This window comes from Lissotriton vulgaris, chromosome 1_1, assembly GCF_964263255.1.
Source record: "Lissotriton vulgaris chromosome 1_1, aLisVul1.2, whole genome shotgun sequence".
Classification (NCBI taxonomy): domain Eukaryota; kingdom Metazoa; phylum Chordata; class Amphibia; order Caudata; family Salamandridae; genus Lissotriton; species Lissotriton vulgaris.
The window spans coordinates 875565833-875588838 of NC_141685.1; the positions used below are offsets into that span (position 1 = coordinate 875565833).

The 23006-nt window shown below is 49.0% G+C and overlaps 1 protein-coding gene across 4 annotated transcripts in view; it reads right to left on the reverse strand.

The window, feature by feature from the left end:
• The window catches only part of EP300 (EP300 lysine acetyltransferase), a 520590-nt gene that overhangs the window by 383330 nt on the left and 114254 nt on the right, over positions 1 to 23006 (reverse strand). For all 4 annotated transcript variants that reach the window (XM_086958296.1, XM_086958288.1, XM_086958278.1 and 1 more), the window contains exons 5-8: positions 2426 to 2539; positions 1518 to 1754; positions 1208 to 1301; positions 132 to 269 (exon numbers count right to left, since the gene is read on the reverse strand). In XM_086958296.1, coding sequence (XP_086814422.1) covers positions 132 to 269; positions 1208 to 1301; positions 1518 to 1754; positions 2426 to 2539 — 583 coding nt within the window. The remainder of the gene's footprint in view (positions 1 to 131; positions 270 to 1207; positions 1302 to 1517; positions 1755 to 2425; positions 2540 to 23006) is intronic.

Sequence of the window (23006 nt, forward strand, 5' to 3'; positions counted from 1 at the left end):
CCATTCCTCACAAATCAACTAATCCTCAAGCATGCCAATGATATGGCTTCCTATTCATTCTACACCAGGTAGCTGCAATATCCTCACAGTATTTACCAACATGCTGTTCATCCAATGTATATGCTACTTACAGTTTATGAACAAGGTGATTGCGCAGGTCCTGTGTGATGTCTTCATGCCATTGCTTGCGAACCCCGGTGCTTGATGGGGGAGCTGCAGTGGGCATTGAACCAAGATTGCCCACCCCTGCACTCTCAGTCATGATTGGGCTTTAAGGGAGGGAAGAGATGGACAGGAGGTGAATATAAGTGACCCCATACACCCAGGGCAAATCTACTCATTAGCGACATGTGACTCTCTAGCAGTAAACCAAAGCAACACTAGTGCTACAACACAGTATAAATACAACCGAAATTAGAAGAAGGGGGGTGTCCGAGGAGGCACAGCAACCATGCCTATGCACATCAATCAGTTCAAGGAAAGCCAGGCTCCTTTCCCAAGGATGTAGTCAGTTGGGATGGTGGGTAGGTGCTCGTAATGGACGGATTACAACAGTAAAATTATCTTTATTGACTGTTAAGAGTAATTGTAGTAGCCAACTTGTGGTAACAGATTACCAACATAGAATGGTGACAGCGTGGACCAGTGCAGTACAAGTTGAACAGGTTTTAAACAAGTCTCTGTTCAAGCTCAGCATGATCCCTTAATTGTACATCTAGAATATATTTTAAAAAAGCATGAATTGCTTTAATCCAAAGTATTGGGTCTTACTTGGTGGCCCAGACAAGCACTCTAAAGCACTGGAAAGCTTATTGAGCACAAAGGAGAAACATGTAGCACATTACAAAAGCTGACCCAGGATGCACTGAAGGGGAAACAATTTCACTTGAAAGGACAACCTTGACTTACAAATGAACTTTGTCAATGACAGCCCATGCCAGAACCATGCAACATCTACTTCACTCATAGTAAGAAAATAGCTTATTTACAACACTGAGTGAGTAGGTATTTTTCTTGTGATTCCCTAACTTGCCATATAGCCTCATCTTACAGCAAGGTTACCACTTCCTGAGCGGGTAAAGGCATAATATCTCCAGTATTACACCCTATTGTTGTACAAGCACATGAAGCACCAACTGCCACAAGTCACTGTAATAAATGACAGAACACCATCTGCATGAAGGAAAATCCAGATAAACAGTCTTACTTTTGGGAATTCATCGCCGAGTGCAGCATCGCGTCAGGCATTAGGCTGGAAGTTGGACCCCCTACACCGCCGTTGACACCCAGGGGATTGCCACCTGCCCATGGAAAGAGAAGCAATAAAAAGTTCTACAATGCAAGCCAAGCAAATCCTTCCAGATAGACAACACCAACTTACTAATACTATACAGACATCTTACAAAAGAATACATCCAAACCCTGTTGAACTTGACAAGAATTCTAAAGCTCTCAAGCAGGAAGGATTGCGGTTCAGAGGGAACAAAACAAGCGAAGCCGCCCCAAGTTGTACTTACCCATGGTGTTCATGGATCGCATTCCTTGAGGTGACAATCCAGTAGGCTGGCCCTTAACCTGAGCTTGAGGCTGCGTCTGCATTTGGCTCCCATGGTAGGTTAGTCCCAGTGCTGCATACGCCCTCTCGATCGAGCTGGGGTCGATCTGGCTAGTAGTGTTTATCGTCTGAGCATTGGGCGGTCCTACACCCACAGAGCTGGCATTGCCCAGGCCGACAGCTGCTCCCACTAGTAAAGCTACAAATGAGAAAACGGTAGCACATCAGGAAATGGGTTGGTGTAAAAGTTTCTTATGCACAGGTAAGTTTCATGCTGCAACAGAAAGAATATGGGTCCAAGCCACTTAAGACATGCAGTCATGCAGACACTACATTGAACAAAGTCGCCCTGTAACAGAAAATCAGGAGCAAGCAGTGCGGCTGCCCAAACCCACTTCAGTATGGAGAAGACCACTGTCCTACTCAGCCAACCATAACGATGCCCTCAAATTTCCTTGAAGTTGGTAAAAATACCCACAGTTGTGACAGAGGCAGTACAGAGGCAGTCGCCATAACTCAGCAAATATTAAAGATGGCTCCATAATACTCCAGTTGCACAGTGATACATGTACTCCCCAGCAAATTGTATGGCAAACCTATCCCTTAAATAAGCAAGGCATACAATGTTGTGGCCCTCCCCAATAAGCAAACAGATGTCCTAGACCTTACCTCTAAGAGGTATGGATACCCTAGACCTTACTTTCAGGTAGTACAGATGCCAGAGACTTTGCCTTTAGGCAGTCTATGTCTCCGCACTATCTTGATGTCAGTCTGATCACCCTTCCCCCATCAAACACCACCAATGCGGTCTCAACCTTGTGCAGGTGTACGGGATACCTATGCACTGCCCACAGTACTCTGTAGTCTTACATTGCTGGTTGCGCTTGTCACCGGCATTCTTCAATGGCAGGCACACAGGGCAGTCGTGCCGCGTGCAGTTCTTCCAATGTGAGATGATCTGCCGGGAGGATGCGCAGTGTGCCACTGTGAAGAAAGGAGAAAACACCAGTTATAAGGAAGTCCAAACCCTTCAAGTCCTTCCATTAGATGAAAGGACCAAAAACGTAAGGGCACAATGACAAGGAAAATATGCCTTCCACTTAAAACCAGCTCAAAGCAACTGTTGAGCCAATAGGCACATGTTTTCCCACTAGTCCTTGCTCAATTCGGATCTAGGAAAAATAACCATGTAGCAGGTCTACTATTCAAGTATATATTATATTTCCCAAAACAGTCTTCCACATATAAATATGCTTGCAGCAAGCATATACGTATGGATCTGAGAGTTGTAAACAAACCACACAAGGCCACCCGTACACCCAGTCGAGATCTGGGCAATTAGTGTAAATATCAAAAAATGACTCATCGGGTAATGATAAAAGACAATCTAAGAAAACGATATGGTTACTTACCAGTGGGCTAGTTTTGCAGCTTGAAGAATTGTCTGGATTCACATGCTGGGCATTATTCCGCCATCTAGTTATTAGGTACAGATTAACCCTAGTTTTTTAGGTCTCGCCTAGCGATTCAGCGCATGCGCTGTCCCTTTGGCGAGCCCTATTGTCGTCTGTTTCTCTGCCGAAGGGGGGACAGGAGATGTGCACGCGTACTGACACATGTGCACTCTGTACGTGTTCATATCTCCTGTCCCCGCGTAGGACTAACGTTTGAAAACAGGGCACGCCTGGCACGCTTTCCCTTTCCCTCCCTCCCCACTTCCTCCTATTTAGTTTGTGTTGTGCTTGTTTTTCTCTTGCTCTCAGCTGTATTCAGTTTTATGGGGCATGTGATAAATTGATCCTGCTAAAAGGCTGGATGGACAGGTCTGCGACGAGTAAAAGCGGGATAAGCCTAATAAGCAAACAACTCGTCAGCACAACAAAGCTCAGTCTCAAACTGCGGCGAGGCTGTGAACAGTTTGTGTCCCCATTCATGCATGTATACCACTGCATTCAATCAATCAATCATTGCATTTGTAAAGCGCACTACATACCCGAGAGGGTCCCAAGGCGCTAGGGATGGGGATGCGGCTACTGTTCGAAAAGCCAGGTCTTGAGGAGTCCTCTGAAGCTAAGTAGGTCTTGGGTCTGCCGTAGGAGGATCGGGAGGGTGTTCAATGTCTTGGCGGCGAGGTGTGAGAATGATCTGCTGCCGGCGGTCCCTCTTCGGATGCGGAGGACAGTGGCGAGGGCGCGGTCTGCGGAGCGGAGCTGGCGGGTGTGGGTGTAGAAGCAGAGTTGGCTGTTGAGGTACGCTGGTCCTGTGTTGTGGAGCGCCTTGTGTGCGTGGGTGAGGAGTTTGAAGGTTATCCTCTTTTTGACCGGGATCCAGTGCAGGTCTCTTAGGTGTGGTGTGATGTGGCTGCAGCAGGGGATGTGGAGGATCAGGCGTGTGGAGGCGTTCCGGATGCGTAGGAGCCGTTAAAGGAGTTTGGCCGAGGCTCCTGCGCGGAGGACGTTTCCGTAGTCCAGTCTGCTGCGGACGAGGGCCTGGGTGAACGTCCTAGTTTCGGTGGGGATCCACTTGTAGATCCTGCTGAGCATGCGGAGGGTGTTGAAGCAGGAGGAGACGGCATTGACTTGCTTCGTCATGGAGAGGGATAAGTCGAGGATGACCCCTAGGTAGCGTGTGTGGTCGGTGGGTGTTGGAACTGTTCCTAGTGCAGACGGCCACCAGGCCAAGGGGGTGAGGACCTCCGTCTTGTCCAAGTTCAGTAATAGTCAGCTGTTCCTCATCCATTCTGCGATGGCCTTCATTCCTTCGTGGAGGTTGGTTTTGGCGGTGTGGGGGTCTTTGGTGAGGGAGAGGATCAGCTGGGAGTCATCGGCGTAGGAGATTATGCCGAGGCCGTGCAGTCGGGCGACTTGAGAAAGTGGTGCCATGTAGATGTTGAACAGCATTGGGCAGACTGATGAGCCCTGGGGTGCGCCGCAGATGATCTTGGTGGCTTCGGAGCAAAAGGGGGAGGCAGACGCTCTGTGTTCTGCTGGTGAGTAAGGAGGTGGTTCGGTCCAGTCCAGTGCTTTCTCTTGGATCCCGGCGTCGTGGAGTCGTGTGCGTAGGGTGCAGTGGCAGACCGTGTCGAAGGCTGCTGACAGGTCCAGGAGGAAGAGCACTGCAGTTTCTCCGTTGTCTAGCAGCTCTGGGCGAGGGTGGTGGCTAGCTGGTCTTCGGTGACTTTGCTCTAGAATCAACAAGGCATCTGTTGGGTAAGGTGGTGCATGGTTGGTTTCTTGAAGGTGAAGTGGATGCAGCGATGGTCAGTCCAGTGGAGTTCGGTGGTGTGGTTGAAGGAGACGTGGGAGCTTGCAGAGAAGATGGGGTTAAGCGTGTGGCAAGCAGAGTGGGTGGGTGTTGTGACGAGTTGTCTGAGGGCGAGGTTGGCGATCAGGGTGGACGAGTTGGAGTCGTCGTTGTTTGAGGTGGAAGTTCAGGTCCCTGATGAGGATGTAGTCCTTGGAGGCAAGGGAGTGTGCGCTGACTAAGTCGGGGATGAAGTCACTGAACTGTGGCCGTGGTCCGGGGGGGGCGGGGGGGGGGGGTTTGTAGATGAGGGTTCCTCTGAGTGTCCATCAATCAATCATTTGTAAAGCGCACTACATACCTGCGAGGGTCCCAAGGCGCTGGGGGGGGGGGGGGGGGGGGCGCTACTGATCGAACAGCCAGGTCTCAAGTATCCTCCTGAAGGTCAGCAGGTCTTGGGTGTGTCGTAGGGCTCAGTGGGAGTGTGTTCCATGTCTTGGCTGCGAGGTGGGAGGAGGATCTCCCACCGGTGGTGGTTCTTCGGATGCACGGGACGGTGGCGAGTGAGTGGTCGGTGGAGCGTAGCTGGCGGTTGGGGATGTAGAAGGAGAGCTGTCTGTTGAGGTAGGCTGGGCCGGTCTTGTGGAGTGCCTTGTGGGTGAGGAGCTTGAAGGATATCCTCTTGTTGACGGGGAGCCAGTGCAAGTTTCTCAGGTGGGGGGTGATGTGGCCGTGGCGGGGTGTGTAGAGTATCAGTCGTGCCGAGGCGTTTTGGATGCGTTGTAATCGTTTGATGAGCTTGGTCGGGGATCCCGCGTAGAGGGCGTTTCCGTAGTCGAGTATGCTGCTGATGAGGGCCTGGGTGACTGTCTTTCTTGTATATGTCGGGAGCCATCTGTAGATCTAGCGGATCATGTGGAGGGTGTTTTAAGCAGGAGGAGGAGGCTGCGATGACTTGCTTGGTCATTGAGAGAGTTGAGTCGAGGATGATTCCCAGGTTGCGTGCGTGGTCGGTGGGTGTCTGGCTGCCCCCAGTGCCGTCAGCCACCAGGAGTCATCCCAGGCTGAAGGGTTGGAGCCGAGGATGCAGAGTGTGGTGTTGGGGTCAGTGTGGATCTGGAAGTTTAGGTGTTCGGCAGTGCTGAGGGTGTCATCGGTGTAAGTCGAGATTTTGAGGGTGTTCCTGTGGACGATGGCGATTCCTCCTCCTACTCCATTGTTTCGGTCCTTGCGGGTGATCTTATAGCCTTCCAGGATGGCTATGGCAATGTCGGGTGCAGAGGAGGGAGTTTCCCTGCTGATTAAATACCCAGATTCCTTTTTCAGACGTTGTGGGTGTGTATGTAATGAGAGTATGAATGTGCTAGTCTGTTGTGATTGGTTGTGTGTTATCAGGGGCATATGTATAAAAAAAAATTCAAATATAGGTATTGTCACTCGATTTTCCCTTTTCTTTGTATGAACCATGAAATTAATTCTTGAAACGTTTATATTGTGATTACATGTTTTTCATGAATTCTAAGTCAAATGAACATATTTAAACTTGAAAGCAATGCTAAAAACAAAAAATTAAAAAATGTATATATTTTTTTAACAAAATAAAAAGTCTGTTGTGTATCTGTCACCTTCAACAATAAACCATGTGATGCATACTCGTAATATAAAATTGTGGCCATTGAGGGAACGTTTTCTCCTGTTGTGCTTTCTTTCTTCCCCTCTGTTCCCTGGCCGTACTTAAAATTTGAGGGGGTCCCATCACTACTGCTTTTTGCAGAGGAGGGGGTCAGGAAGGCGACGGCCGGGGTGATGGAGTCTAGTAGATCCAAGAGTTCCACAGCGTGTTTGCGGGCAGAGCAGGTGTTGAGAAGGATGCATCCGAGGTGTTTGGGTTCTTTGGTAGGTGAGATGGCGGGTTGGATGCTGGTAAAGCTGCAGTTCCAGCAGGAGAAGGGACCTTGGGTGCGCTTCGGGGCGGCTAGGCAGCAGGTGCGTGATCGCCCGGCATTGAGTGCGTGGAGGGTGCTGGAGTCGTATCGGGGACGGGTGTCGTGGCGTTCTTGCGGGCCAGGGGTTCTGGCACTGGGCGCGGTCCGGGCGCGGTTCAGGCGCGGACATGCGCAGACGGGTTGCCTTAGGCGTGCCAGCCTCACGCCTGATGGGTGTGACCGCGCAGCGTCCGGTATATGTAGGGGAGGAGGGGAGGGACGATCGGCTAGGTTGCGGGCGCAGGATGGGAAGAGGAGGGGAAGGGACGATCGGCTGGGATGCAGGGGCGCGGGATGGGATGTGAAGAGGAAGAAACGGCAGGAAAGTAGGCAGGGAATGCGGGCAGACAATAACAGCGTTACACACAGGCAGAGTGCAATTCACGGGTACAAAACAAGCAGAACGAAGAAAAAATTTAATACAGCTGACACAGGCTGAAGGGGAGGCTCGAACCCTGACACGGAGGAGGCGCTAGGGGGCGCACAGCGGAATGGCTGCCTAGCTGTGCAGCTCCGCCGGGCGAATATCAAAATCGCCAATAACATGCCTTAAATCGGATCGCTGTGGGTCACCAGGCACACCATCTGGCGTCGGAGCAAGTCGTTCATGCGGAGGGTGGCAGAAGAGGAGCCTCGGCAAGCTGGAGTCCCAACACGAGCCGTGAATCCCGGCGGGCTCGGCGACCCATTATGGCGGACTACACTCGGCCACCACTGACTGCAGACTGAGCGTGCTGGCACTGCCGAGAGAGAGCGACCTCACTGGACGTGGTGGCTGGAAATAAAGGGGCACTTGCTCACAGCGGGTGCTCCATATGCTGAATACCTGGACGGACCGGCACAGAACTGCGAGCAGGAAACGGCGACAATGGAGGTACGGGGCTGATGCGACGTCACATTACACTGCTGGGCATGAATGTCCGTGACGGCGTTTAAGTTAATGGCGCGGCCCGCATTTTGCATGTTCAGGGACCGTTAGCGTGGGAAGGGGCACTGGCTAAAATCGGACTCCACAAGCGGGACAATACAGCAGCGCCATCGACAACAGCGATCCCCCACCCCCACTGTCCTGTGGTCTGTCACTAACTGCCGAGATTCGGCGGGAAGAAACATGGCGGCGCCCATCCATTAGGGAGACCGGAACGCGCCTCAAACGTGCCTGGACACAGGGGGAATATCTGATCACTGGGAGGCGAGGTGCTTGCTGCCTCTTAGCACTGCAAACCACATGGGGATAAACCAGTGCCATATTGCTGCCTGCATGCGATGGGAGACCTCGTAAAGAGAGCACCGGTCTCAGAATATCAGGCATTTCACACCGGACCCCCTCACAGGCAGCTACTACTGACTCTACCCCACCACCTTGAACGGAGGGGTGTCCGTGGGTACTGCTGCTGATGCCGATCGCCCCCTTCCATGGAAATGTGGGCAGCAACACGCACTACCTGCACAGCGTGGGGAGATCTGGGGTGGTGTACCTCAACTGCCGGTGCCGGTCCCTGCTTTAATTTGGAGTGTCATTCAGCGACATCCTGATGCAAGGCTAGGGCACCGCTACTAAGCAACCACAAGACTCATTCCGGCTATCCCTCCTTTCGGATCCTAACGCTGCACGAAGATCAAAGAGGCGGGAGACTCGAGGTGGTGCCGGCTCGGCACCCCCCCTTTGCACACAATGGGCAAACCAGATAAACAACAGCCCAAACTAACGTTTGAGACGCGGAAGACGCCAAAAAACCAGACTGGTGCTGCAGAGGCAGACCCCGACACTGACTCCCAGGATGGTAGTGTCATGGAAAACATATTGAAATCCATACAAGCTAATCTCCAGGATATAAATGGCAAACTTGATCATTTGACGGGCCGAGTGGACAGTATGGCGGCTAAACTCGACAAGCAGGGCGAACGGTTGGACACAGCCGAAAACAGGATCTCGACGGTGGAGGACGAATCGAGAACCACGACGACCAAATGCACAGGAATGGAGAAAGTCCTTGAAGTGATCAAAGCCAAGGCTGAGGAGTTGGAAGCCAGGTCGAGACGTAACAACATACGTATTTCAGGTTTGCCAGAATCAACCAACACAGGCCGAATGGAGACCTATGTGGAACAACTATGCAAAGAATTGTTTGGCCCTGAAAATCTATCACCGATATTCATTATTGAAAGAGCGCATCGATCCTTGGCGCCCAAGCCAAAACCGGGAGCCATGCCCAGACCGATAGTGGCCAGAGTCCTGAATTACCGCGACAGGGACACCGTGCTCAGGCTGGCGAGGGAAAAAGGCGAGATCCACCATCAGGGAAACAAACTTGAATTCTTTCCAGACTTCACGGTTGCAGTACAACAGGCACGCAAAGAATTCCACGAGGTTAAAGCCAAACTTCGAGATTTGCAGATCCCGTATGCCATGATGTACCCCGCTCGCCTGCGGATCACGTGGGAGGACAAACCGATTTTCTTATCGACCCCGAAAGCTGCAATGGATTTCATCAAAACAGCGGTTGCCAAAGGTAAACGGTCCAATCGCAAAGACAGACACACCGAGTCAGATTAAAGGTAAGACCTTCTGATGAACACTGCACTGTACTTGCCCAAATGACAGTTCTACGGTGGTAGGAGGGTAAAGCGAGACTCCGCATGAACTGCGCTAACTGACATGTGCCTCCTAACCCTACTATATGAAGTATAAAGTGAGACAATGTGTGATATGAGTTACATGTAGGGGTGAGGCACAGCTCGGCCACTTGTGGAGAAACTCAATATTGTACGCAAGGCAGCAGAACGTTACAAGCTGTCAGAGTATAGACTTTATTGATGTGCTGCAGTACACAACCACTGTGAACCTTTGGTACAAGCTACATAATGCATATCACTATCTATAAGACTGTTCTGAACGCCTAACAATCCAGAGACATGCAATGAGACTGGTGTTGCCTCAGGACCCAGGCGGTCTGATTACAGAACACAAATTCGCCCACATCCTTTCACTAGGATGGAGTAATGCGTCCTCGGCGGACCTCCACTAGGGCAGTCCCCGACGAGTTATGTTAACATTTCCAGTTCTATGGGTACAATGGCTTCAGCAGAATTGGGTTGCTGGAGTGGGTGGGTACTGGGGACGTTGGGGTTTGTTGTTGTTTGAACTAACTGGGCGATCGAGATGCACTGCTGCATACCGGAACGTGGACATTGCTAACAGTTTGATATCCACCATCATGGTACTGTGTAATGTTAAGCTGAAACTGAAGGGTGGGGGTGGCTGCACGTGGCGCAAACAATATGTTGTGGTGTAAATATGAGTAGAAATAGTCTGAAACTACTAACGTGGAATGTGAGAGGCCTCACTAATCCCAAAAAAGTCAGACAAATATTTGCATGTCTTGATAGGCACCACATAGACATAGCATTGCTTCAAGAGACGCACATGGACCCTAAAGTGCATAGACCTATTGGCACACGCTGGGCAGAGTCGACCCATTTGGCAGCATACTCATCCTATTCCAGAGGGGTCATGACACTGATCAAGAAGGGCACGGACTACAGAATCGCACATACAATTGTCGATAAAAATGGAAGATATGTAATTGTGTCGGGAGTGTTGAGAGGGCAAGAGGTAACGATAGTAAATGTGTATGGGCCGAATGTTGATTCCCCGGATTTTTTTCAGGAACTGTGGGATCACTTGCTGGAATTTACTGATACGACGATACTCTGGGGAGGGGATTTTAATGTAGCATTGCGTGACACTGCAGATCGTTCTATTGCTTCCATGGAACCACACAAGAAAGCCAGGGACAAGCTGGGAGACATACTGGTAGAACTTACACTCAAAGATATTTGGAGGGTCAAACACCCATCAACACCGGGTGCGACACATGTTAACATGTCACGCGGCAGCTGGTCGAGGATAGATTACTGGCTGGGGACAGATAACGCTGTGCTGTGGGCTACACAGATACTGACACTCCCACGCACGCTGTCCGATCACAATCCAGTGGAACTCACACTACAGATACCACACTACATACCCCCTCCTTTCAGTTGGCGCTTTAATGCACGGGCACTGTTAGACCCCTTATACGTTACTACCATAACGAAAGCAATAAAGGAATACTTCCAGTTGAATGAGGACTCAGTTGAAGACCCATGCTTACTATGGGAGGCATTTAAGGCAACGCTGAGGGGCACCTGCATTAGCACGACAGCTGGAATACTTAAAGATATAAGGGCGCAGATAACCAGGCTTGAACATGAGATCTCGGTCCTAGAGAAGGAGTACGCACATACTGGTAATGCAGAACTTCTGGGGAAAATTAAGCCTATCCTCATAGAACATCAAACATATGCGGAGGACGAACTGAAATATGTAAACAAACGACCGCTAGCCAGACAGTTTGGGGAGGGCGGCAGGCCCGGCAGGGTGTTAGCGAGGAAAATATGTAATGGGAGGGGGTCGCAGTTGATCACACAGGTGCGTGACAGGGACGGCGCTTTGCATACACAACCGGCGGGCATACTTGACAGCTTTGTTCGCAACTATGCAGATTTGTACACTTCCCAGCAACCTGCTCCACCTCAGGAAACACGTGACTACCTACATGACATAGCTATAGCGTGGCTGTCCGACAACCAGCGCGAATACCTGGCACAACCGATTACAGTGGAAGAGGTGACCGCCATTATACATGCATTGCCAAACGGGAAAGCGCCGGGGCCGGATGGCTACACCTGTGAATTTTATAAAACATTTGTTGATATCCTTGCCCCTCACATGGTTGAGATGTATGGCGCGGCCTTTGACCAGAAGGAACTACCGCCGTCGCTACGAGAGGCGGTGATCATTACTCTCCTAAAGCCTGGTAAGCAACCAGAACTCTGCGAATCATATCGTCCTCTGTCCCTTTTAAATGTGGACTCCAAAATTCTAGCGAAACTCCTAGCTGAGCGATTGCAGCCCCTAATGACGAACTTGATCCTTCCGGATCAGGCGGGGTTCATCCCGACGCGAGCCACATCCCACAACACGAGAACGCTATTTGCACTATCTCACTACCTCAACCCCCAGACAAAAGCGGCTGCCGTCATGCTTGACGCAGCCAAAGCGTTCGACTCTATCGAATGGTCCTACATATTCACGATATTGCAGAGGATGGGATTTCCGGCACGGTATATCTCCTGGGTGTCTCTTCTGTATACGAGGCCAGTAGCAAGAGTGAGAGTAAATGGATATATGTCGGCACCTTTTGATATTGCGAGAGGGACTAGACAGGGGTGTCCGTTGTCGCCTTTAATATTTGCCTTGGCCCTGGAACCACTCGCGTGCATAATTAGACAGACACATAATCATTCAGCTCTGCATTTCCCCGGGAGGCCCCTACATATTTCGCTGTATGCGGATGACATGCTTCTCTATGTGCGGGACCCTGAACAGAATCTTAGCCCACTACTGCGTGAGTATGTGAAATTTGGACGCCATTGTGGGCTACAGATTAACTGGGAGAAATCACTAATTATCCCACTCACGGATTCCACCGCGCCGCATTCACCTGACTTTCCACTGGACTGGCAGACCGACCCCACGCGCTACCTGGGAATATGGTACAGCAGAGACCCCGAAGAAGTGATCAGGACAAACTATGGTAGGGTGATTGCAGAGCTGGAAGATAGAGTAGCAAGATGGATACAACTACCGTTGTCCTTGGCGGACAGAATTGCAATCGTCAAGATGAGTGTCCTCCCGAAGCTGTTGTATTTATTCAATAACATACCGATCACGCCGCCTAAAGCAATCTTTACGCACATAACATCCCTAGTACTCAAGCTTATATGGGCGGGTAAACAGGCACGCATAGACCTACACACATTAACGCTACCCTATGAAAGGGGGGGGTTTTGTGTGCCGGACTTTCGACTCTACTATCTGTGTGCACAGGCCCAATACGCGTCACACTGGTATCATACCACCCCGTATCTCACGCATACGGCGGTGGAAGAGGGTGATGCAGCACCGATTCCCTTGACGGCGATAATAACGCATAAACGCCCGCCGCTACACTCTAGAGATATCAACACGGTTGATACCACTGCACACGCATGGAGAACACTGGGGAGGATGACTCACAAGCTACCGTTATATGCCCCGGCACTCCCACTGCACTTCCACCCGAACATATCGGTGACTAACGAAAAAGTTGGGATGGACATACTGAAAAACATAGGAATAGACACATTTGGGGATCTATATCTCGAAGGGAATTTTCGCAAAGCCGATGATCTGACCTATGTAAGTAACCCAACACTACTTTTCAGATTCACACACTTTAGATTACAGAAGGCGATTCGGGAACTATACCCGAACTACCCAGTAGAACCGCCAACTTTGCAGTCACTACAATTCATAATAACTTCATCGAACACATCCCATCTGGTCTCCAGGTTATACAAGGTGGCACAAAGTGAACTTCCACACAACACTGACAGGGCCCTGCAGAGATGGAACGACTCGTTACCGGAAGCGCTTACAGAGCGTGAATGGTCTATTGCTTGCACGCTCCTCAAACTGCTCACTTCAAATGGAAACCTGCGTATCACACATCTCAAATACTTACATCAAACATACCATACACCGCAAAGGTTGCATAGATATGGGTTACGCGAGGATGCCAGGTGTAGGCGTTGTGGATACGATGGGGCGGATTTTGTCCATTTAGCTTGGTATTGTCAAAAGATAAACACGTATTGGGGTGCGATCACAGCCACTTTGAGTAAAATGGTGGGGATCGAGGTAGAGTGTACTATAAAAAATTGTCTATTAGGTCTCTTACCCAATGTTAGAGCGGGGAAGCGGAAGTTTTGTGCTGTAGCGCTATTACTTGCGAAACGACAAGTATCTAGGTGTTGGGAAGGGAAACAGGTCCCAGACACTAAGGCATGGCTAACGGACCTGACGTATTGTAAGGACACGCTGCTAACGTATGAAGAGGAATTGCCCAGAAGCTCACGTTCAAAGAACTATTGGTGTTATTTGACTGACTACCTATTGAGTATTGAGGGGGAAGCAGTGGAGGTATAGATTACCATTGCATTATTCGATTCGCCCTTGTTGCCACATGTCTAATAGGTCACCTACACTGCTCAACAGAATTAGCCAGTATTGAATGCACATACACCATGCTACACACGAAGGGTATCAGAGTGTAGAATTGCCCAGGAGTTCATAGGTTTACTGTTCTAAATGTTAAACAAAAAGGGGCTACACACCCCCCAAAAATGAAGTTGCATGTGAAGTAGCACTCAGCTGGCTCCGTATAATCAAGATATATTACTGTAGCGTTACTGGAGATACGCCGCTGGACCCCCGGGTTGCCAGCTGAAAGGCTGTGTTGTTAACTGATACTAAGATTCTGCAAATCGCGGCCGGCCCCAGGGTTGTAGGCCAAAGGCTGTGTTCAATATGCCTAAGTCACGACAATAAAGATTTTGTTGAACTTCAAAAAAAAAAAAAAAAAAAAACCCTGACACGGAGGGCTGGCTGGCAGGAGGGCCACGCAGATCGCATCACAGCTGTGGGGAGAGTGACGTCCGTAGACCAGGGTCGGTGGACTCATGTGGCTCCCCCGCAGTGGGCGGCATTGTAAATAAACAATTTTTAAAAAGTGAAAAATCAAAGGTTTTGAAAAATAGGAAGCTCAAAACGCTGCAGGAATCCTATACCTTCACAACAAACTAGTACTGCTGCTGTTACGATTATAATTACCTAACAATAAGGTGTTACGGAAACAGCATTACTATATTGCCATTAGTTGTCTCAGGATTTATAGTGAATACATTGTGGCACCAATGACTGAAATTTAAAGAAAAGCCAGAATGCGTTTGATAGGGATCCGCAAAGGAAGATTGCAGATCTCAAGGGCACTTGGTTCCACATTTCTGAACAAGGAAATGGGGATCTGATCACGCCAGGATTGCACAGCCATAAGGTGTCTTTGGAAGTATCTTTGTGATCTTGAAAATTAGATGCAAGATAGCATTAAACATACAGGCACTGCCATAAAGGAAATCACATATGATTATTTTTAACTCCAGAAGTTGCTTCATGCAGGTAACTCAAATTGTGCCAGAGTTCGCAACCAACCGCCACGTGGTGTGCCGGAAATTCGGGGGCAGGAATGTAGAAAAATATATATCTTCAGTGATGTACTGTAGATGGGAGTGTGCGCAAGGTGAGAAGATGAACAGTATGTTAAGAGTTTCATCTTTTGATGATATTAAAGAGATTACATCTTGGCAGTTGAGGTCTACGTCTATGCCACCACAGGGGGCATCCAGTCCCTAGAATTGAAAATCATAGGACCCAGATGAAAGGCTCACAGATCACTATCAAAAATCTAGGTTTTTAGTTTTTTTTAAAGATTGCGGCATTTAAGATGGTCCAAAGGTTAAAAGGAATTGAACTCCAGAGTTGGCTGGCCAAACACCAGAAAGCACATCCACCCAGGTAAGCCTTTTGATAGAATAAATCAATAGAAGGAGCCGGGATGCAGAGTGCAAGGACAACGGCACAGTGAATAAAACTGGATGGCATTGTGCACTAAGCAGAAAATCTTAAAACAGTTCTTGGGGTCGAGCGTGGGCACTGCATGCGCTGCTCTGACAGTGTATTCAGGTAGTGACTTGAAGTCCCCCCCCCCTTGCCGGCCATATTTTTCATTGCCTTGTGTCATTGTCCACAGTTAACTGTTGCTTTTAATTGGACAATAGGCTTAGTAGTCCCTCCTTAGTACCACCTTGTCTCATTTTGAAACCTCCAATGGTGACACCCCCTGTTAAGTGTGTTGTTACTCGGTAGGCTTTAATTACAGCCTTCAAGCTCTATTTTCTCCAAAAAAGTTATCCTGCCTGCTGTTGCAGGCAGGTCCCACTCTCCAACGCCTTTTTTTTTATAGCATAAACGCATTTGCAATGCAATAGGTCTCACATTTGCGAGAGTTTAAGCTATTGGCATTGTAAATGACAATGCCTTTTATGTATCTGTTTTACAAACAACACAAACAAAAGGCATTGTCATTTACAATGCCAATAGTTCAAACTCTCGTAAATGCGAGACCTATTGCATTGCAAATGCTTGTTTGTTTTGGGTGTCGACCACCATTTGGTGCCAGGTACGTCCCCAGTGTGCAGTCAGACGGCGCCCTGGAGATCGTTGTGCGTGGTAACGATCATCGGATTCTTTATTCTTTATTTTTCTGCTTCTGTTATTAGTTTGTAGTCCTGTAGATAATTATTGTAACTTGGTTCCCAGCCTGTTTGTATTCCTTGCAGGGGAGGCCAGGTGGGTCTCATGTGAATCCAGAAAATTCTTCAAGCTGCAAAACTTCTCCTACTGGTAAGTAACCATTCTGTTTTTGTGAGAAAATACCCTCTTTCTGCATGGTAGCTCCCACTATTTGCTGAACTGCTGATGTGCTTTGACTGAGCCATGGGCTTCTGCTAATCAGGTACCCAGAGCCTACGTCCTTTCCCTAAATCTGCATTTAAACCAAAACCCAATTGGCATCTCTGGCCACAGGTCAGCCCCTGCTAAATGGTCCCAAAGGTACCCAGTGCACTGTGACCAGGGAAGAACGCTAAGGGCCGCAGCACTTATTGTGCTACCCTTAGCGGTCCTGTACCCTAACACACACACACACACTGCCATTTCAGGCTGTGTGTCTTGGTGCAGAAGAAAAGTGAAGAGTAGACATGGCACAGAGCAAGAGCGTTCACATTAAAGTTGATAAAGGTATGTTAATAGAAGGATAACCTCGGGAGTTTGGGGCTTTGCATCATAGGAATATCGGGTGGGTTGATTTTCATGCCTATTTTAATACCAACATTGCCGAGCACAGGCAGCAAAATGACAGACTAAGGGACTCCTAGGACATTGTTTCGGTAACTTTCAAGTAACGGCTGCAGAGGGAAAATGCTGTTTTTGACTAAGTAATTTATGACATGGATTTAAAATGTTGTGATGTTATATTTTTTTTAACTAAAAGCATATTGTGCATGTTTCTATGGGTTGAGAGATGCAATTTATTGATATATTATCTTTCACTTATAGTGAAACCCCTGAAGAGCTCCCACAAGCTCAAAATGTATTGGGTAACATATGATTCACTTTTGAAGATGGTGTTTGTCCTTTGAAAATGCATGCCCAGAAAAAGGCTAGGATTAGCATATCTGTTCAAGACTTATTGTCTCACGTGCGATGTATCAATTGAAAAATAAATGAAGTTACAAGAAGATTTTGGAGCACATTGATTAACTAAGCAGTAGAAAATTTGGAAATCAGTATCAATTACTAATTCAAAGCTGTGCGCCCGTGCAAGGATCGCAAAACGTTCCGATTGATCTAAGGTTTCTACGTATGAGTGAACCAGGACGGAACACGCACTCTGGCTGCACACGCAGCGGTGGCTAAAACAACTACGTTAGACAAAAGTAAGGAGTACAAAGGTGTGCATACTAACTCTTTTTGATGACTGATTGGATTCTGCCCTAAATCACTTGTTGCACCCTTAAGAGCATAGTATAACACAGTCAAGTATTTACTTGAGATGCACATCTTCGTTCTCAGAAGGAACTTGGCTGTAATGAGTGACTTCATATTAAATCTATGAACTTGCAAAAGAAGCGCTGTGAACAAGAGTATCCATGTTTCATGCAAATTGCAATGTATCACACGCAATGACACCAGTCCGCATTTATCAAGAACAGTTTGCAAACAGCGTGTAGAATAACACCTTGAGGGAGGGCGGGGCAATTGTGAAAACGTCCGGGGGTGCTAGTTGCAGGGAATTGTTCGGTGTGTTTATGATTTGAGGGATTGGGTTGGCCAGTTTGGTCTAGCAAGGCCGCTAACGCATTATGGGATGGTAGTTAGGATGTGTGGACGCTATTGGCTGGCGGTGCATGATCGGTTCCAAAAGAGAGGAGGGGTTACTTCACACTGTTTAAAAGTTGAGTAGGATCAGGAAGGCAGGTTGCCGCAGCTTAGAAAAGAGCAAGAACGTTCACATTAAAGTTGATAAAGTGATGTTAATAGGAGGATAACCTCGGGAGTTTGGGGCTTTGCATCATAGGAATATCAGGTGGGTTGATTTTCCTGCCTGTTTTAATACCAACATTGAAGAGCACAGACAGCAAAATGACAGACTAAAATTAAAGGACTCCGACCCAACGGGTTCCTGTGCGAGTTCTTTAGGAAATACCACCTCCAGTTGGGGGCGCATTATAGGAGAGCACTGGATGCGGCCAAGAAGTGTGGCCGCTTGCCGGCAGATTGGAGGCATGCCGAAATAGTGGTCTTTTGTAAGCCAGGAAGGCCCCCCGAACGTCACGAGTCACATAGACCCATATCGCTTCTAAATGTTGAGGCGAACATATTGGCTAAGGCCCTCGCGCCAATCGCCTCCTTCCGTATATATCACTAACTTGGTCCATCCGGACCAAGCAGGATTTATGTTGCATAGAGCGATGAGACACAACATTAGGCGTGCTCAGGTGGCAGTGGAGATGATGCGGGCCACAGGAACCCAGGCGGCACTTCTACTGGCTGACATAGATAGAGCCTTTGACTCGTTGAGTTGGGTTTAGTTACATGCACTCCTGCCTCACCTGAATCTTGGACCCCAGTTTTTATCGTACTTACAGCTGCTGTATACTGACTTGACTGCTTCGGTGAGAGTGGCTGGGGCTGTATCCGGCGCCTTTCCTATCGGACGGGGCACCCGACAGGGGTGTCCCCTCTCGCCGTACCAGTTTGCCCTTGCCACGGAACCCTTGGCGGCGTGGGTGCGCGTAGACGTGCAGATGAGGGGCTTTGAATGGGAGGCCGGGGCATCAGACAGGATCCCGCTCTACGCTGATGACGTGCTTTTCTTCCTCACGGACCTCTTTAGGTCAGGACCGAGGGTCCTGGAAATTATGCGGGTGTTTGGGGAGGTATCGGGGCTCAATCTAAATGTGCGGAAGTCCACACTGTGGACACTGGGGGACAGTACAGAGCTGGGTGCCTGGGCATCGGCTTTGCAGGGGGCGACTGGGGGCCTTAAGTATCTTGGGGTGTTCCTGACGGACATACCTGGAGTCTCGTGGGAACGCAATGTCGTTCCTGTCTGGGACCGGGTCCGGTCGGAAATGAAAACATGATCTCGTATGCCCCTGAATCTCTATGGCAGCTCGGACGTTTTCAAAATGGTGGCCCTCCCTCGCTTACTCTATCAACTACAGAATCACCCCTACCCAATATCGCCGCAGTGGTTTCGTCAGGTCAATTCGGCACTAGGCCAGTTCCTCTGGGCCGGGGGTGCGGTGAGAGTGGCGCTCCGTACCTGTTTCCTCTCCACATATTGCGGCGGCTTGGCATCTTCGGATGTCCTGTCCTATTATCAGGCGTCCCACTTGTTGGTATTGAATGAGTGGTGGTATGGGGATCGGGGAGATCCAGCTTACGCCCTAGAGAGGTATCTGATGGAGCCGAACACCCTACATACATTATTGTACTCAGCTGTGAAGAGGAAGAGGCTCCCGGTGGTCACACAGGTGGTCTTCCAGATCTGGCGACAGGCGCTTCACCGCATGGGATGGTGGAACAGACTGACCGAGGAGACTCCATTGTGGCAGAACGGTAGTTTACCGGCTCTGGCGTCCTTACAGGGGTTCCGCAGCTGGGACGCGATAGGGATCTCCACGTTGGGCCATGTAATGAAAGACACGGCCCTGAAATCATTCCAAGAGCTGAGGGACGAATATAGTATGCCCCAAACCCAGTTCTTTAAATACTTGCAGTTCCGACATGCCATCTCCCCTGCCCTGGAGGGACTAGATTCCTTACCTGAATTCAGCCCTCTGGAAGCTAAGGTATTAATGGGTGAATTGGAGGATAAGAAAATATCCCGCATCTACCAATCATTGGTTACACATTGTTCCACCTCCCTTGATAAGCTGCGGACCACAAGGGAGGGAGATGTGGGAGAGCTAGAAGGAGGATTGGAGGGAGGCCCTTGCTGCTCCTAGAGGTGCGGCCGTTGCCGTACGATTACGATTCATCCAATTTAAATATCTACATAGAGCTTACTATACTAGAGAGGCTGTGGCGAGCGGGTTTGATTGCGTCCCCTGAATGTCTGACATGTGGTCGGGAGGTGGGCACCTTCCTACATACAGTATGGTCCTGTGGAGCACTGGAGAGATTCTGGATGTGTTTGGGACTGTTTGGCTGAAGTATTGGGTTGGGAGCTCCCCCGTACACCGCAGCTGGGCCTTCTCCATGTCATGGAACAAGTTGGTGGTAACATCTATAAACGACACTTACTGCTCCTTGGCCTTACCGTGGCCAAGAGGGATGTGGCCCGTGCCTGGAAGGACCCTAGGCCCCCCCCGGTGGGAGAGTGGAAAAAGGGATTACATTACTGGACGGGGCTAGAGCGTCCAGTGTTTGAGGCCCGAGGTTGCCCCAGTAAGTACTACAAAATATGGAAGAGATGGGCGAAGTACAGGGGATTTTGGCTGGAGCCACCAGCACAGCGCGATGTGGATGCAGGACAGATGCTTTAAGAACCTGGGTGAGGGAGAGTACGCATTACCTGTTTCATAGTTATTTTCTTTCTTGGACCTGTGAGGACATCGTGCAAGGGGTTAGAGTGGGATCCGGGAGGGGTAGTTAATACGGGGCAGGGGGGTGGGAGAGTTGTAGTAATTATGCTGCTTTGAACTACTGTATTGATTGCTATTCTGTGCATTTTGATTATATGCTCACAGCCCCTCCGGTGTTCGGAGTACTGTGGTTTACTTGCAATCTCTCTCAAGAAAACAATAAAAATGTTGTTCTGAAAAAAAAAATTAAAGGACTCCGAGGACATTGTTTAGGTAACTTTCAAGTTACGGTTGCAGAGTGAAAACGCTGGTTTTTAACTAAGTGTAATTTATGACATGGATTTAAAATGTTGTGATGTTATATTTTTTACCTAAAAGCATATTGTGCATGTTTCTATGGTTTGAGAGATGCAATTTATTGATATATGTTCTTTCACTTATAGTGAAACCCCTGAAGAAGAGCTCCCACAAGCTCAAAATGCATTGGGTAACATAGGATTCACTTTTGAAGATGGTGTTTGTCTTTTGAAAATACATGCCAGGAAAAAGGCTTGGATTAGCATATCTGAGGCACAAGAGGCAGTTCAAGACTTATTGTCTCACATGTGATGTATCAATTGAAAAATAAATTAAGTTGGGGGGGGGGGGGGGTCTGTAAATGAGGGTGCTTAGGAGGGTGGTGTTAGGGTTGGTGTGGATCTGGAAGTGCAGGTGTTCAGCGGTGCTGAGGGTGTCGTTGACTTGTGTTGAGATTGAGGGTTTTTCTTTTGACAATGGTAATTATTCTTCCTATTCCGTTGGGCTGGTTTTTGCGGGTGATCTTGTAGCCTTCCGGGATGGCTATGGCAATGTCAGTACAGCGACTCCATCACCGACTTCATAAGCACACACGCCCTCACCTCCACGAACTACATCCTCCTCAGGGACCGGAACTTCCACCTCGAGAACAACAACGCCAACTCCTCCACCCTGGTCGACAACCTCGGACTCCAACAACTCATCACACTCACTCTGCCAGTCATCCTCCTGGACCTGTCAGCCGCTTTCAATACAGTCTGCTACCGCACAGCAAGAGCACGCCTCGACGCCAGAAACTAATAGAAGGCCCTGGACTGGACCACCTCTTTCCTCACTGGGAGAACCCAGAGCGTCCGCCTTCCCTCCTTCCGCTCCGAAGCCACAGAGATAATCTGCGGCGTACCCCAAGGCTCATCCCTCAGCCCAACGTTCTACATAGCACCGGACCACTTTACCTCAAAAGCCGACTCAGTCGCTAAACCCCCGCCCGCCAGCTCCGCAGACCGCGCCCTCGCCACCCGCATTCGAAGAGTGACCGCCGGCAGCAGATAATTCTTCCACCTCGCCGCCAAGACGTGGAACACCCTCCCCATCCGCCTACAGCAGACCGAAGACCTCCTGAACTTCAGGAGACTCCTCAAGACCTGGCTCTTTGAACAGTAGCAGCGTTCGCCCCCCCCCCCCCCCACCTCCCATTCCATGCTGTGGAGCTACGGTGCAGGGTTGAGTTGAGCCCCCTGTATGCGCATGCTCTGTAGAAACATCTAATTCTTCAATGTTCCTCTTCTTACGCCGACTTCTGTCTCTACTTGTCCTCGTTGTCTTCTCCTGTGATATTTGATAGTTTTGATTTTTCGTCAATTCTCCTCTCCAAAGTTTTGGAGCTAATTCACTGTTGATCCGGGCCCAACGGCGGAAAAAATAATCTTAAAATGGCGACCAAAGGTGGGAGCTTCCGGAGGAAGCGCGTCAACCTCACGAAGGACACGAAATGGTGGAATGTCGACGCCCACCAGGGTCACGGAAAAAAAAGATTAAATACTACAATTCCGGACCCAACCACTGACTGTTGTTTTAAGTGCCTCCCATCTTATTAAGTCCGTGGTATCCCCTTTTTTGTTATGAGTAAGATAGTCAGTAATGGCAGTTTCTATGGCAGCCCGGTTTGCTTCCTTTTTTAGGACCGCGTTATCTGTGAAACAGCATGTTATTCAGAACATAAGATGTGCAGGGCATTATATCCCTAACAGAGGTGAGGCTAAGGGACCACTATGTGTATAAACGGACGTGCATGCACACACAGAGCGCCGTCTTTGCTACCAGAGTTTAGAACGTTGCTGCAAGAATACAGAGACAGGAGAGGAAGAGGGAGCAAAAACAAGAATAAAGACAAGAAAAAAAAAATCACAAATAGTAACGGAACCAAGAACACTACCCCACCCACAACCCAAACCCACCCACCCCACCCAAAAAGTACACTAGGAACATGGCGACCAGGGAGAAGCAAAAACGCCAGCTTCTGCCCTCCGTGGCGAATACAAAATAACCTGCTTACAGATGCTTAAATTACAATTTGAACATAAACAGACATTATGAACATATCAAAAGCACATCGCCTCATAACAGCGACTGTAACTAGCAAATCAAACATATTTGCAGCAGAACAAACATAAGGCACTGGTTACAACCCCTCCAGCCTTCTATCAGCACCAGCTTAATATGAAAAATGTTGTGCTGTCTGACTAAACTAAACCAAGCATGTGGTCCCAGGTGAGACATTAAGTTTG